The following is a 15,421-nucleotide window of genomic DNA, read 5'->3' as shown; positions in this document are numbered from 1 at the left end:
GTAGACGCAAACGGGACTTCAATTTTGTTTATCTCTAATACAGACTTTTTTTTTTTTACTTTCTAGATTTAGAGAACAGCTCTAAATGAAGGTCGGAGCGTTGGCTCCCTCGCCCTGAGTTTTATGCGCTCAGCCGCAGTGACTGATGCGCAGCGCGTAAGAAAGCTATTAGAGACGGGAGGCGGGGCTCAAGTTTCATAAAATACATCTGGGTGGCCTGATTTACAGCAAGACCTCCGAAAAATACTTTTTAGTATCTGTGTTGCGGTGATGAAGGGAGGGGGTGGGAGGGGAGTTTGTGGGCCTGATCCAAGAGGCTGTGGTTTTATTTTGTGTCGCCTTAAAAAAATAAAATAAAAAAAAAAACACTTATAGTTTGAAAACGAATTGGTCTCTCCGCCCCAAAACGACACGGGGGTGAATAAAGATGTTTTAGTTGATTTATTAAGTTACGGATACATTCTTAAACAGTCTGGTCCTGTATTGAACCTGCGCCCATTATCGAGCAGGGTAGCAGTGTTCAAAATCCTCCGTGCGCAGATTCCGAACCTTTCCGGAAAATTCCGACCCTTCCGAAACCAAACAATTATACATTTGTAATTAACAAAATGCAAACGTTATAGGCCGGGCGTTATATCTTGCATTTCACCTGGAATCTGATTAGAGATTCGATTTACTGTGCTCAGTCATCGATTTTTAAGATGCTCAGTTGTAAAGCAGTGGTCAAAAAGTTTTGCATCACCCTATAGAATGAACTGATCTTGTTTAAGAGTCGAACGAAATATATATATATATATATATATATATATATATATATATATATATATATATATATATATATATATATATATATACATTCCCAGCAGACAAAGAGAGCATTGAGTGTGACCCCCCAGTCCCTCCCTCACACTCACACACACACACACTGGGAGTCTGGTATGCAGTTCAGGTGCGGAAACATGATGTTTCCAATTAGTAGATTATAAATCAGTCTTCTGCTTTGTTTTTTTTGTTTGTTTTTTTAACAAAGATTCCACCAGTTCGAAAACCACAGCTTCATATCTGAGAACGAACCCAATCACACACACATGGAATGATGACAGCTAGCTCTCTCTCTCTCTCTCTCTCTCTCTCTCTCTCTCAATAAATAAATAAATAAATAGACTGCACCCAGCTACCTCCAGACCCTCATCTCTCCCTACACCCCCACTCGACCTCTCCGCTCCGCCTGCACTAGAAGACTAGCTCTACCTCCGCTACGCTCCCCTGACTCCAGAGCCCGCTCCTTCTCCACCCTTGCTCCGCAGTGGTGGAATGACCTTCCTACAGATGTCAGGACCGCCCAGTCCCTGACCATATTCCGGCGCCTCCTTAAGACTCACCTCTTCAAACAGCACCTGTAGAACTCCTCTGTTTGTATCCTGGGACACTATCACCCTTCATGTAAATGTGCTTTATTTTGCTCTTATCTGCCCCCTATTTTACTGCATTTAATCCTGTACTTCAGAATACTGTAATCTGCCAAGTGTTTAACCTGTAGTATTTTGTATTTAATCATATCCTGATGTAACTATCACTATTTAATCATATCCTGATGTAACTATCACTATTATCTGCTGCATTATTGAATTGTGGTTTGTCACACTTGTACTTTGCTTGAACAAAAGTTATTGTATTACTTGTATTGTAACACTTGAAATGTATTTGCTTACGATTGTAAGTCGCCCTGGATAAGGGCGTCTGCTAAGAAATAAATAGTAATAATAATAATAATAAATACAGTCGTGATTTCTTTCAGTTTATAAATCCCATGCACTATATATATAAAAAAGTGGCTAAATAGTTCAATCACTCTATTGTTAAAATAATATGCTGAGATATAAGTGTACTTAACAGAGGAGCCTATCTCACTGTGTCGCAGTCCTCTGCAGCCATCATCTTCCCATATCAGTCTCTATATCTAAAGCTTGGTTTCAGGGCGGGAGGTTTCAGGCCACTGCACGGCGCACCAGCGGCCGGTATTTCATAACGTAATCTGGGTAACAGTGATCCACATTTTTATAATCCTATATTTTGTGATTCCTTTTTTTATAATAATAATTTCGTAATTGTAATTTTTTTTTTTATTTTAGATAAAATTAATCCAGCAGCTACATTTTGTGATCAAAACGATCCAGATAAAAGTAATATAGGGTTACAAAATCCGGATCACACTGATCCAGATTACAAGTTTTGAAACACCGGCCCGATGGCCTTCAGAATTGGGGTTTGATGCAGCAAAGTTGCCTCAAACCAGATCTCCCGGTCTCCCGGAACCAGGTTTCAAGCCGCTGTTCCTGAGAAAATGGCTTCGTGTTCCCTCAGCTTTGGTATACAGTAGAAGCATATTTCATGAAAAACACACGGCTCCTAATTATAGTTACAAACCTGCATCCACTGCATTATAAAGATATAGATACATCAACTAATAAACTCCTGCCTCCCCTTCTCCTCCCTCTTGCCAAACTGCTGAGAGGCCCCGCGTTTGTCTCCAGCACTCATCTCTTTACGAGCCCGGAAAGCGTAATTTACGGGCTGAGAGGCTTCATCGTGCATTATACACTGCTGTTGATGCAATATATTTTTTTAAAAGGAGACCTTTATTTGCTCCCTGTTTTTTTATGAGTCTTATTTCTCTGAAGGGGGAAAACATAAATAAACCACGAGGAAAAAAAAACACACACGCAGAACATGAGTGCTCTATGAATCCCTGGGGATGCTGAGCGGTGAACGCAACAGGCTGTCTCAGTATCCGAGACTGAAATAAATCGAGAACCGGCGAGGTGGAGCAGCTCAAGAATCGTTTCTGGGTCAAGGCGAGTCAGGTCCCCGGCGACCTGCAGACTCTTCCGAAGTTCAGCGGGGCCAGAGGCGTAATGTTTCGCTGCACCCAAGTTACACCGAGTGAATTAACCTTCTGAAGGGGAAAAGGAACTAAGATGATATATTCGTTCTGTGAAACACGTTTTTATTTATTTATTTAATGTATTATTATTATTATTATTATTATTATTATTATTATTATTATTATTATAAGAACATAAGAAAGTTTCCAAACGAGAGGAGGCGCCATTCAGCCCATCTTGCTCGTTTGGTTGTTAGTAGCTTATTGATCCCAGAATCTCATCAAGCAGCTTCTTGAAGGATCCCAGGGTGTCAGCTTCAACAACATTACTGGGGAGTTGGTTCCAGACCCTCACAATTCTCTGTGTTTTTATTATTATTATTATTATTATTATTATTATTATTATACAATGTATTTAGGCTACTGTATGCATTTCAAATTGCAAACAGTGGCACGCTATAACCCCGCAAACAAAGCAGCAAAGTATTATGCACTAGATGTGTTTTTGATTATTAATAATAGCCTTTAAAAAAAAAACAAAAAAAAAAAACGTTATTAACTCTCGGGCTAAATTACAATCTTGAGATTTTTTTTTGTTTGTTTTTTATAGTATTCCAGAATCGAATGCGGTGTGTTGTGTTGGGCCTACCTTTTCTGTCCTGGTCTTTTGTGCTTTTGGTCTATTTTTTTTTTTTTAAATATATATTTAAATATTTTGATTTATGTTGCTAGGCGCACGCCTGCATTACGCGACACCTCGAGCGAGCCTGTGACGTTGCGTTCAGACTGTGTTAATTAAACTGAGGGCTTGCAGCTGACACAGCCTGTGCTAAACGCTCACTCGCTCTGCCAATTACAGCAAGCAAGCCGCCAGCAAGGATACAGCACTGCATCTAAAAACAGACTAACCCGAGTTCATATTAGCTTAAACCCTTGAATCTATCCCGAGCACAGATACCATTAAAATCCTTACCTCTAATAGTCATTTCATTAACATCATCGCTGGTCCTTCCTTTTGTTGACAATCTTTGGGGTTTTCGAGGGGGGGGGGGGGGGTGTATAGAGAACAGCCCTGGGACGAGTTGAAGAATTGCAGTTAACCGTTTAAAACTAAATGCGTTGAAACCTGTCTATTATTACATTCTTAATTGTGTTGAAATCAGCCGGGCTATATGCGTTTCATCTTTATCAACACCAGATCGAGAATACTTTCTCTCTCTCTCTCTGCCCATCTGCCTGCCCGCCTGCCCCAGTTAGCCCTGCGACCTGTCATAACTCGATCTCTCCCCACCGAAGGCGGATGTTACCTAACGAGTGTCCAATACGAAGGACGCTAGAGAGAGGCTGCTTTTAAAATCTCCGAATCGCGTGAACACGAAGGCTGAGAATATATTATACAGTCAGGAAAATATTGGAGCCTGGTGACTTCATTTATAAATAGCAGTTCCAAAAAGACATGGTGAATGCAGGTGATCTTTAGACTTGGGTTCAATGCGTCCAATTGGAGATTGGATTGTAGACTGTAGATGGAACCTGCCCCAGTTTGATACTGGGAAAGAGGCGAGATTGAGTTGTACACACTGGTTTAGGGTGAAGATGGCAATGTAGCATATCTATTGGAAATGTGCATGATAATTCAGGAAAATTTAAATAATTAAACGCTACACAACTCAAAGAAGCGTCTGCTACCACGCTGCCTTATCCCTCTTTGTGCAGTCTGTCAGTTTGCTGTCCAGTGGTCTAGCTTCATTCAGATCATGTGACCTATACCGAATAGGAAGTGACTAGGAATCAGGAAGCAACGATAGAACGTTTCTAATAGCGCTGTTTTAGAAAAAAAAAATCTAATTTAAGTCGTTAAAAATATATATATTTATGGAAACAGCGTCTTGCAAGACGTTCGGTTTTCAGCTAATTCTATTTTTAAATGGTGCTCTTATTTTGTTACATTGCCTTAAACCAGGACCGTTTTTGTTCTCTCTGTTGGTTCCATGTAAATTAGAGCACATCTTGTATGAATTTCAGTTCTGCTGCAGCGGCCAGAAGCCACAATTACCCGCCTCTCACTGCTGAGCATAGAAGCAATTTGGATTTGCTCTTTAAAACAGTCAACGTCCATAGAGCCGGGGACCACCAAAGCAGCACACGTAATGCAGAGCTGCAGCAGCCGGGTGGCTCGCTGCATCACTGGCGGCGGGTTCAATAGGCTGCTCGTACATTGCTGGTTCAGCTACTGTCATCATCATTCATACAAACATGAAGCATCACAATTAGAATGTGCTGAGTGGAGCTGAGAAAGAGAAAGAGAGGCTCTTATACTCTCTAAACAGCCTCCCTCTGCTGTGTGCTGGTGGAGCAGAGAAAGAGAGGCTCTTATACTCTCTGAACAGCCTCCCTCTGCTCTGTGCTGAGTGGAGCAGAGAAAGAGAAAGGGAGGCTCTTATACTCTCTGAACAGCCTCCCTCTGCTCTGTGCTGGCGGAGCAGAGTAAGAGAAAGAGAGGCTCTTATACTCTCTGAACAGCCTCCCTCTGCTCTGTGCTGGTGGAGCAGAGAAAGAGAAAGAGAGGCTCTTATACTCTCTGAACAGCCTCCCTCTGCTCTGTTCTGGTGGAGCAGAGAAAGAGAAAGGGAGGCTCTTATACTCTCTGAACAGCCTCCCTCTGCTCTGTGCTGAGTGGAGCTGAGAAAGAGAAAGGGAGGCTCTTATACTTTCTGAACAGCCTCCCTCTGCTCTGTACTGGTGGAGCAGAGAAAGAGAAATGAGGCTCTTATATTCTCTGAACAGCCTCCCTCTGCTCTGTGCTGGTGGAGCAGAGAAAGAGAAAGGGAGGCTCTTATACTCTCCGAGCAGCCTCGTATTTTGGAGAGCTTGCTGAAGAGATTGTGGAGCAACAGAACTCAGAGCTGCTCTGAAAAGATTGCAAACTTCCCAGAAGATTGACGGAAAGGTAGAACAGAACCCATTAATCTGGAATTTTAAACGCCTTGAGTAAAAGTTACACTTGATTGATACCGTTGTGTTTTTCTTTTTCTTTGTAAGAGTCGATGTTTTTCAGTTGCGGTCGGATTTCTTTCTTTCTTATTTATTTATTTATTTGCCCTTTTGAGAGAAACTCTGTCTCAGCCCGCACTGTCGGTAGAAAGAAGACAGGAATGTTTTAATATCCCGGGTTGATTGGAAACACATTGTCTTCGCACTTGGGCAGATAGAGAGAAGGGCGGACCCCCGCGTCTGTGCCGGGAGGCTGGGTGACGGGTGACAAGATGAATGCATTGGGATGGTTATTAAAATATCTTGGAAGACCCGCCCGTGTCGTTGAGATTGAGAGACTGGGTCGGGTTTCGCGTGGGTGGCACACTTAATCAGATTGCTGTAAAAAAAAGTTATAAGTGAAGAGATATGGGGGAGCGGTCGTGTGCAGAATTCGGAGGTGTCCTGTGGTTTACCCGCTATTTAAGCGCTGGGTGAAGGGCTAAATAGCGCGTAAACCAAGTGAGGATAGGGCCCTTAATTGGACTGCTATTTTCCAATGCTAATGAGTTGCTGGACCGGGTGTGTATATAATTCAAATCACCCGTAAATGATTAATGAACATACAAGTCTGGAAGCAAACCATCACACAGCAACTGCACGCCAATAAAAAACGCTCGCTCACTAGTAGACGCTAGACGTGAAAAATCTGTTGAAATAAAGGAAGGGTGAGACCTCTGTGTCAGTCCAAAGTATTTTTCCAAGCACCGCGTTTATTGAATTGCCATGTTGTAACTATATAGAGGACTCTGGAGGCAAACGAACCAATACGGTAATAAGTTTATTTTTTTTGTATATAACGTCAAACCAATCGGGTGCTGTACAATGTTAAACGCGTAAGGAAAAAAAACCCTCTCGTTATAAATCATGGGTCTAGCTCGTTGGCTCTGTCCTTGCCGTAATCCTAGGAAACGTCAGGGTTTAATTACCCCCGAGCTTCTACATAAACACACACGGCTCGCTTTGTTTTATCAGCTGCGGGGCTCGGTTTATCCCTGTTTCCATTTGATCCACGCTCACCCGGGAATCAGCGCATGTTTACACACCACCACGCAGCCGAGCTGCGTGCAAGCTAGCCCTGGTAAAAACATGTTTCAATACGCGTCCCGTGTAAATCGCGCCTATGATTCTAGCACAGTAAAGGAAATGGATGAAATCAGGTCTGGTTGTTGACATCGAGTAAATAAGGTTCCTTATTTCAATGTGAGCAGCAAGAAACTCATTTCTCTAAGTTTACGCCCTGCCGAACTGGGCATTACCTTTGAGATATGCGCATGCGTCAGCGTTTCATCCCAACGCATTCACCGCCATGTGAACTTTCGGCATTATAAATGGAATGGACTTTTTAGACCTCAAAACACTATAAAGACACCAAACACACAAAACAGATCAAGTGAAAATGAAATTAAAACACCCTTGTTACTTTTCGTTGATATATTTGAGTCGCTCCTCCAGGTATCAGGCTAGTGCTCTACTGTGCCTGGTTACAGGGGATAGGAGTTTGTAACGGAGGCTTGCCACCACTGATGAAAAAAAAAACTCTCTGGACCCCTCCAATTAAAACCCGTGCTCAGATCACGTGGTCTGATACTACTGTGGTTATTATTATTATTATTATTATTATTATTATTATTATTATTTATTTCTTAGCAGACGCCCTTATCCAGGTAGCAGATAGAAGTTTACAAAGGAGACTTGTCTTCATTGAGGAGTCAAAATATAGAAAATGTTTTATTGAACATTATTATATTATAATGCTGCACAACAAATATATATATATATATATACTGTGTACTGTACTGTGTGTGTGTGCACATGAGGCCTGTCGTATGTGAAATCGCATCCGTCGCCATGGCGACCAGTTTGTACCCTACTGAGGCTGGTTACCAGAGAGGTGGCTGGTGGTGTGACTCGACTACGAGGTGGAGGGTGGGGCTGGGATACAAAGAGACAATTAGAAAAATCAAAGAGAAAACATGGGTCATATTTTCCATGCTTCCCCGTCTGCTTGTTTCCTATGATTATAATGCTGCACAACAAATATATAATATATATATATATATATATATATATATATATATATATATATATATATATATATATATATATATATATATATATATAAACACATATACAGAGAGAGAGAGGAGAGAGAGAGAGAGAGAGAGAGAGAGAGAGAGAGAGAGAGAGAGAATAAATGCAATGTAGATTATGTTGAAAAAAAGGTAAGCAAAGTGCAGGGCTGAGGAATGGCTTTTGTCCGAAACGTACTGAAATAAATTATTTTTAAACTAATATACATAATTGTAGCGCTTTTATTTGAAGATGTTAACGTACATAACTGTGAAAGTGTGTATCTCAAGGCGTGTAATTAAAGGCTTGAATACAATTAATCCAACATAATGCGATTAGATAGATAGATGGGAATGTGTCCTCAAAGTTAGATTCGAAACTCTATAACGGTTTCCAGACGTTTTTACGATGGTGCGCAAACGAGGGGAAATTAAAATCAGGTGGCATTTTTCTTAGACCGAGTTCGTATTTTGTTTCTTTGCAAAACTCGTGCGGCCTGTGTAGCTTCAAGCGTGGGTGGTTTGGGTTATCGTCGCAGCTGGCACTATAGTCCATTACCTCATAGCGTTTGTGCAGATGCGTTTTCCAAACCGTTTTTTTTGGGGGGGGGGGTGGGTATATAATACAGTCCCGTTGACAGAGCCGGTTTCTATAAAGAGACTCGCCCAGTGGATCCTTTATCTCCTTATGGTTTGATAAAGAGTTCTTCCAGATTTACAGTAACACGTTTATCATTTCATCACGTATATGACGTTTCGGGCAAAAGCCCTTCCACAGCGGTTTAAAAAGTAAACACGGTGCAGAACAGCTGAAGAAGGGATTTTGCCCGAAACGTCCAGAAAATAAAAGATTTTTTAATCTTTTAAACTTTTTGTGTACATTTAAAAAAAACTTATTTCATATGCCTTCAATTTTGTACACTGCATATATATATATATATATATATATATATATATATATATATATATGTATATATATATATATATATATATATATATAATTTGTATTTTTATAATAATAATAATAAAAATATTTATATTTAAGGATATCCATGCTACAATGCAGTGATACATTGAGTTATATATATATATATATATATAGTTTATAACAGCTTGTTACGCACTGCCTTTTCCATCTCGCTTCCTGATAGATTTTTTGTTATCAATTATTGACATTTTTATGTACTTACATGACCTTTTATTTTTAGATTTTTCACCTTTTTGAGTTGCGGCCCTATCACATGTCTAGTTTGCCTATGCGTTAATCCGGTAAAGATATATCATATATATATATGGGAATGTAAATAAACTGGACTGGTAACGATGTCTGCTTTCCAAAACTAAACAGAATGCTCACTTTCTCAATCTCTGGAAGAAGCTTAAAACGGAACGTGATCTTGGGAAACGTTTGTTTACACGCAAAGCTAACTGGCAATGCAAGAAACAGCCTTAGAAGCTGTTCAATGAACCTGCTAGGTTATTATTATTATTATTATTATTATTATTATTATTATTATTATTATTATTATTATTATTATTATTATTATTTTTACCATCTACCTTTTGTTTTCTCTTAGGAAATGGAAACTGGTGTTAACTTTTGGTGAATGTGGTCCACAGCGCCTGCTTTGCACCGGGGTCTGTTAATGATCATTTTCATCGCGTTACAGAATCTGGTCCATATTAAAAACAAATATATTTGAAGTGTGCTGCAAATGAATTCGATTAGGCGTTCATGGATGCACCCGATCCGTCAAAGATTTACGCACGCTGCTGTTATCCATCATTCACACCCACACACACACACACACACACATTATATATATATATATATAAGAAGCGTATTATACGCTTCTTTTCCCAAAACTTTTAACTGCCAAGTTCATTTAAAGACTGCAAGTTCGTTTTGAAAACTGAAATAAAGCCATGATGTTCTTAAAAACTTTTATCGACATCTGAAGAAAAGTTTCATAAATACTGATACCAAACGTTATGTAATGTGTCCCATCAAAATCGTTTGTTTTATAGCCAATATGCATAGCCTCCCTTGAGAATTATCTTGAGAAAGATATGTACAACATATCGAAACGTTGGGCAGCTGGCTCTTTGAGCTAAATATATATATATATATATATATATATATATATATATATATATATATATATATATATATATATATATATATATATATATATATATATATATAAACAAAAGATTCGTACTGAACCAGTTAGTTACACGGAGTTCAATGCCTATAATGGTATAATACCCACCGCTCCAAATCGAGCTGTTTGAGATATAATTATTAGATAATTCGTATTTGGTGCCACTAACATGGTTACAAATACAAATCTAAATTCGAACCGCCTCATTAAAATCAAACATCTCATTTGAAATAAATAAATAAAAATTGGCAAGAAAATAATATTATTTTTAAAAAAAACACCGTAAAACCTGCTTATTTGTATACTAAACGAGTCCTGGTATAGCGGCCTCAGGCTGTGAGAGACAGGTGGTCTGTGGATAGCATACAGGTGACTTATCATTGAAATGTATTGTAATAGTAACAATTGCAAACGATAGTTTCAGTGAAGCCGCCCGTGGGTTGTCCTAATGAATATATGAAGGGATTCAGGCCGGGGGGAGGGGGGGCTCCTTTACTGGGTATTCTCGAACCTTTAAGTTACCCGACTGACGTCACAAGTGGTGCTGGGTCCATTTAATGCAGGTGTGCTCACCAGCCGCCGGCGCAGCCTGGTGTACGGGAGAGTATTCTTCGGTAAAGAGAGCGGTGACGATGGAACTTCAGGGAGGTGTTCAACATAGGACCGACGCTATATCCCTAAATGAAATGCCTGTAGATGGAGATAAGCTTACAGTAGATATGCAAAATCTATGGGACAACTGCAGACTTGAAAAAAAAAACAAAAAAAAAACAACAGCTTTGGAAGTGCTTTGGAACCTCTTGGAATTAACATTCTAATCTGAAGTCATCACGTGATCACCCTCCGGAATTTTTCTTTTGAAAGACAGCTGTTGATTTATATTTTTTGCATCAATTACACCGTGTAACATATATATATATATATATATATATATATATATATATATATATATATATATATATATATATATATTGGTTCCTGGGTAGTAAGTGTTATTTCCTAATTGCTTATGCCTCAAAAGTATAGAAAATGGCTATTATTCCCCACAAACTTTGCTTTTGTGACCAGGACAGTGATATTTTGAAATTTACCTATTTCCAATGAGAAAACGGGCGAATTTGTGTCTTTTCGTTCACATAAAGTCAGAAAAAAACAACATATGAATCCAAATTAACATGTATTTATACTAAAGTAATACAAAAATGACTACAAAAGATTTAGAAGTGAGTAGTTTTTCGAGATTTACGATTATACTGTAAATCACTTTCACGAATCAGCCCCCAAATGTAGTCTCCCATCATGTTCTCGTTATACTGTCCTTGGTAGCGGCGTTCAAAGTCCAGTATATCCTGGTGGAAGCGCTCGCCTTGCTCCTCCGAGTACGCTCCCATGTTCTCCTTGAATTTATCAAGATGAGCATCAAGGATATGGACTTTGAGGGACATCCTACAGCCCATTGTGCCGTAGTTCTTCACCAGAGTCTCAACCAGCTCCACATAGTTTTCGGCCTTGTGATTGCCCAGGAAGCCCCGAACCACTGCGACAAAGCTGTTCCAAGCCGCTTTCTCCTTACTAGTGAGCTTCTTGGGGAATTCATTGCACTCCAGGATCTTCTTTATCTGTGGTCCGACAAAGACAACGGCTTTGACCTTTGCCTCAGACAGCTTAGGGAAGAAGTCTTGAAGGTACTTGAAGGCTGCCGACTCCTTATCTAGAGCTCTGACAAATTGTTTCATAAGGCCCAATTTGATGTGCAGTGGTGGCATCAGCACCTTCCGGGGGTCCCAGCCGTACTCATCATACTTCAAGGCGTCCAGCAAGGTCTTGATGCTGTTGTAATCCTCTTTGAGGTGCACCGAGTGAGCCAGGGGAAGAGACGGGTACTTGTTACCATTATGGAGCAGCACGGCTTTGAGGCTCCTGGATGAGCTGTCAATGAAGGACAGTATAACGAGAACATGATGGGAGACTACATTTGGGGGCTGATTCGTGAAAGTGATTTACAGTATAATCGTAAATCTCGAAAAACGACTCACATTTTTGTATATACCTTTTTCTTTGATAGATAGATAGATAGATAGATAGATAGATAGATAGATAGATAGATAGATAGATAGATAGATAGATAGATAGATTTTTTTTAAAATCTATAAATCTCCCACAGGACCAAGAGCTAAACATTGCCAAGACACCTTCTGCAATTTAAACAGCACAGGGCGTTGCTGCATCTGCAAAGACTTGGGATTTATAAGGCTTACAAATCTTGTATCGGATTCAAATAAACATCTTTGCAATAGATTATTTCCATTATAAAATCAGACCCACGTTTGTTTTCTTTCTTCCTTTTGAAGTAAAGAAAATATATACTACTAGTCATTTAGTTGGCTTGCCAACTAACTTACAGCGGCGTTTATTTTCTGTCTCGGTTTTGTTTATTAGCTCTATCAAAGTCTTCAAAGTGACGGAAATTAAGTGAAACCAAACTGAAACCAAAAAAAAAAATTAAAAGAAAAAATCTTGGTGTTTATAAGACGTTTCAACGCTGCAGGCGCTCCTGCTGCGTACGTCGGAGCTGTCAACTCACTCGTCGTATTTCTCCTCAGCGTTTCACATTACTAAAGGGGAATAACACTATCCAGCTGCACAAGGGAAACACTTAACAGACCATTTCAATATTCCTTGATAAAAGAACTCGTTTACGCATTTTAATAAGAGGTTGAAAAGGAGGTCCCGTTGGAAGTGATTCTGCAGCAGCAGTTGCTGATGCATATTCACCTCCTAGTGTCTCTGTGGCTCTGGATAAAAGCGTCTGCTGAATGACTAATTAAATACATATAGGCTGGGTATAGCGGAAATTATTTTAGAATATATATATATATATATATATATATATATATATATATATATATATATATATAGCGTCATTTTATTTTGTATTGGCGCTCCTTTATCAAAAGCATATACATTCCACGCGTTATTTAGACAACAAAAAACACAAATATATGTATTATTCAATGTATTTAATTTGCAGTGAATATTCAGCACTCATTTCCCTGTTTGTTTGTTTTTTAAACACTTAAACACTTAAAATATATTTACATGTATTATTTTCCGCATTTAGGTAACAAAAGCGAGTTTCCAAATATGTGCTTTCATCGTATTGCTAGAATATGAAAATGAGATTTATTTTTTTCATTATTATTATTATTATTATTATTATTATTATTATTATTATTGAATGCGCACAATGATAAGAAACTGCAAACATAAATAGAATCTGCTGTTGTTTTTGCAACTGACATAGAAAATGCACGATCTTTATACACAACCTTGAACAAATGATTTAGGTTCTATTTAAAACAATATCCCTCAGATAAGGTCATCTCTAAACAAATAAAAAAAAACATTTTGAAAAAGCTGTAGGGCACACACACACACACACACACACACACACAAACACACAAACACACGCACAAACAGACACACACACACACACACACACACGCACACATACACACGCACAAACACACACACAAACACACACACACAGCATTCCTACCTGAGGTTAAAACCAACTGATTACAAAAAAAAAAACTCTTAAAAGTTACTCGCTTTGCTCAGCTGTTGCTAAAGTTTGTTTGCCAACCCCGAGTTGCTGTGTAAGGCTTGTAAAGTTTGGTACCCCTGTTGCAAGCTGAGAAAATGCGGGGAAGTGGGGGCACGGAGCATCGCGCTGGAAACGAAACGTGACCCCGGGGTTCTGTTATCCAAAGCCGGGGAAAGTGATGGGAGTGGGGCGGCGATGCCACCCACGAAGGATGACACCTGGAGCGCGGAATCCGCTTCCAGGACCGAGGTAGCTTGAGGGAGAAACGCTTTGCCACCACCGACCTGTGTCCTGGAGAAAAGCGTGGACAGGGTCGGCAAGAGGCTGGCGGCGGGAGGCAACAGGGCTGCGGACTGTGCTTGCCTGGGATGGAACCCCATTTGATAAAATTCCAAACCGGGTAACTGGAGACGGGCAGCGCCGAGCCCGTGGGTTCCATAGGTGAAGCTGGGCAGCGAGCTGGCACCGCAGTGTCCCTTCAGCATACCGAACCTGGAGTGCTGTCTCTTGAACCGCTTCCTCCGCCGCAGGAAGCTCCCGTTCTCGAACATGTCCGAAGAATTGGGGTCCAGGGTCCAGTAGTTGCCCTTTCCCGGGTTGCCGGGTTCCCGAGCCATTTTGACAAAGCAGTCGTTGAGTGACAGATTATGCCTGATGGAGTTCTGCCAAGCCGGGAACTTTTCTTTGTAATAAGGGAAGCGGTGGCTGATAAAATCGCATATCTCGCTTAGGGTGAGCCTCTTTTTGGGGCTCTGGAGGATAGCCATGGTTATCAGGGCGATATAGGAGTAAGGTGGCTTCACCGGCGGGTTGTTTTTGCCTGCGCACGGGGTGCTGGGAAGGGTGCCGATGCCCACGTCTCCATTTGCGCCTGGAGATGTTTGACTGAACTCCACGTCCAAACTGGGAGTCTCCTCGGCCAAGGTGGATGTTTTGAGTCTTTGGAGCTTGCTTTCCTGGCTTCCGTCGCCAACCACATCGATGTCAGATTCCTCCATGTGGTCGGGTTCCGTTTCTGAATTCAAAGTCATCTCAGATAAATGCTGGTTTAAAATGACCCCTTCGCCGCTGAGTGACGCTTTAAAAACAACGAAACTAACAAAAGGTGTCCTGTGCCAAGCCGGTTTGCTATTTAAATTCCACTCACAAACCCCAGCAACATCTGTGCGTACCTCCCCAAAGCGAGACGAGAACAGAAACGGATGATGTGTTTTATTCTATAACCACTGGCAAAACACAAGACCCACACAAAACCCAATTCCAAACGAGCTGTTCTTTAGCATTTGAAGTGGAGCGTTGCAAACCAAACCAAAAAATGTTTGCGTTCTTGAAGTTGAAGAACAATTGTACACAGAAGAAAGCTCCCTTTTTAAAAAAAAAAAAAAAAAAGTCTTCCGCGTCCTCTGGACTAATGCGATAAAAACTTGGTAAATTCGCTATGGAATTGTAAACCGTGCTTGGTCAGCTCACCGTGACGTCACCGTGGAATTCCACGTCTTGAGCTCTCCAGGGCGCAGAGTTTGCTTATGTTCTCCAGGTTCGGATTTCCTGCTGTAGCCTAACTAAACTCCCCGTATCCTCCTCTGAACATTGGACACCAATAGCCTCATTTTATATTTAATCTAAAAACTGTGTGCACACGTATATTACACATGATCTC

The 15,421-nt window shown here is 40.4% G+C and overlaps 1 protein-coding gene across 1 annotated transcript; it reads right to left on the bottom strand.

Moving 5' to 3' along the window:
- Positions 1–13,196: 13,196 nt before the first annotated feature.
- LOC117401948 (forkhead box protein D1) lies at positions 13,197–15,112 on the bottom strand. The gene has a single exon (XM_034002704.3). It carries the CDS (start codon positions 14,790–14,792, stop codon positions 13,782–13,784), a length of 1,011 nt encoding a protein of 336 aa, XP_033858595.1. The 5' UTR covers positions 14,793–15,112; the 3' UTR covers positions 13,197–13,781.
- Between the last annotated feature and the right edge of the window lie 309 nt (positions 15,113–15,421).

This window comes from Acipenser ruthenus, chromosome 34 (genome assembly GCF_902713425.1).
Source record: "Acipenser ruthenus chromosome 34, fAciRut3.2 maternal haplotype, whole genome shotgun sequence".
Taxonomy (NCBI): Eukaryota; Metazoa; Chordata; class Actinopteri; order Acipenseriformes; family Acipenseridae; genus Acipenser; species Acipenser ruthenus.
The sequence above is the reverse complement of the archived record's forward strand: the minus strand, read 5'-3'. Positions and strand labels throughout refer to the sequence as shown.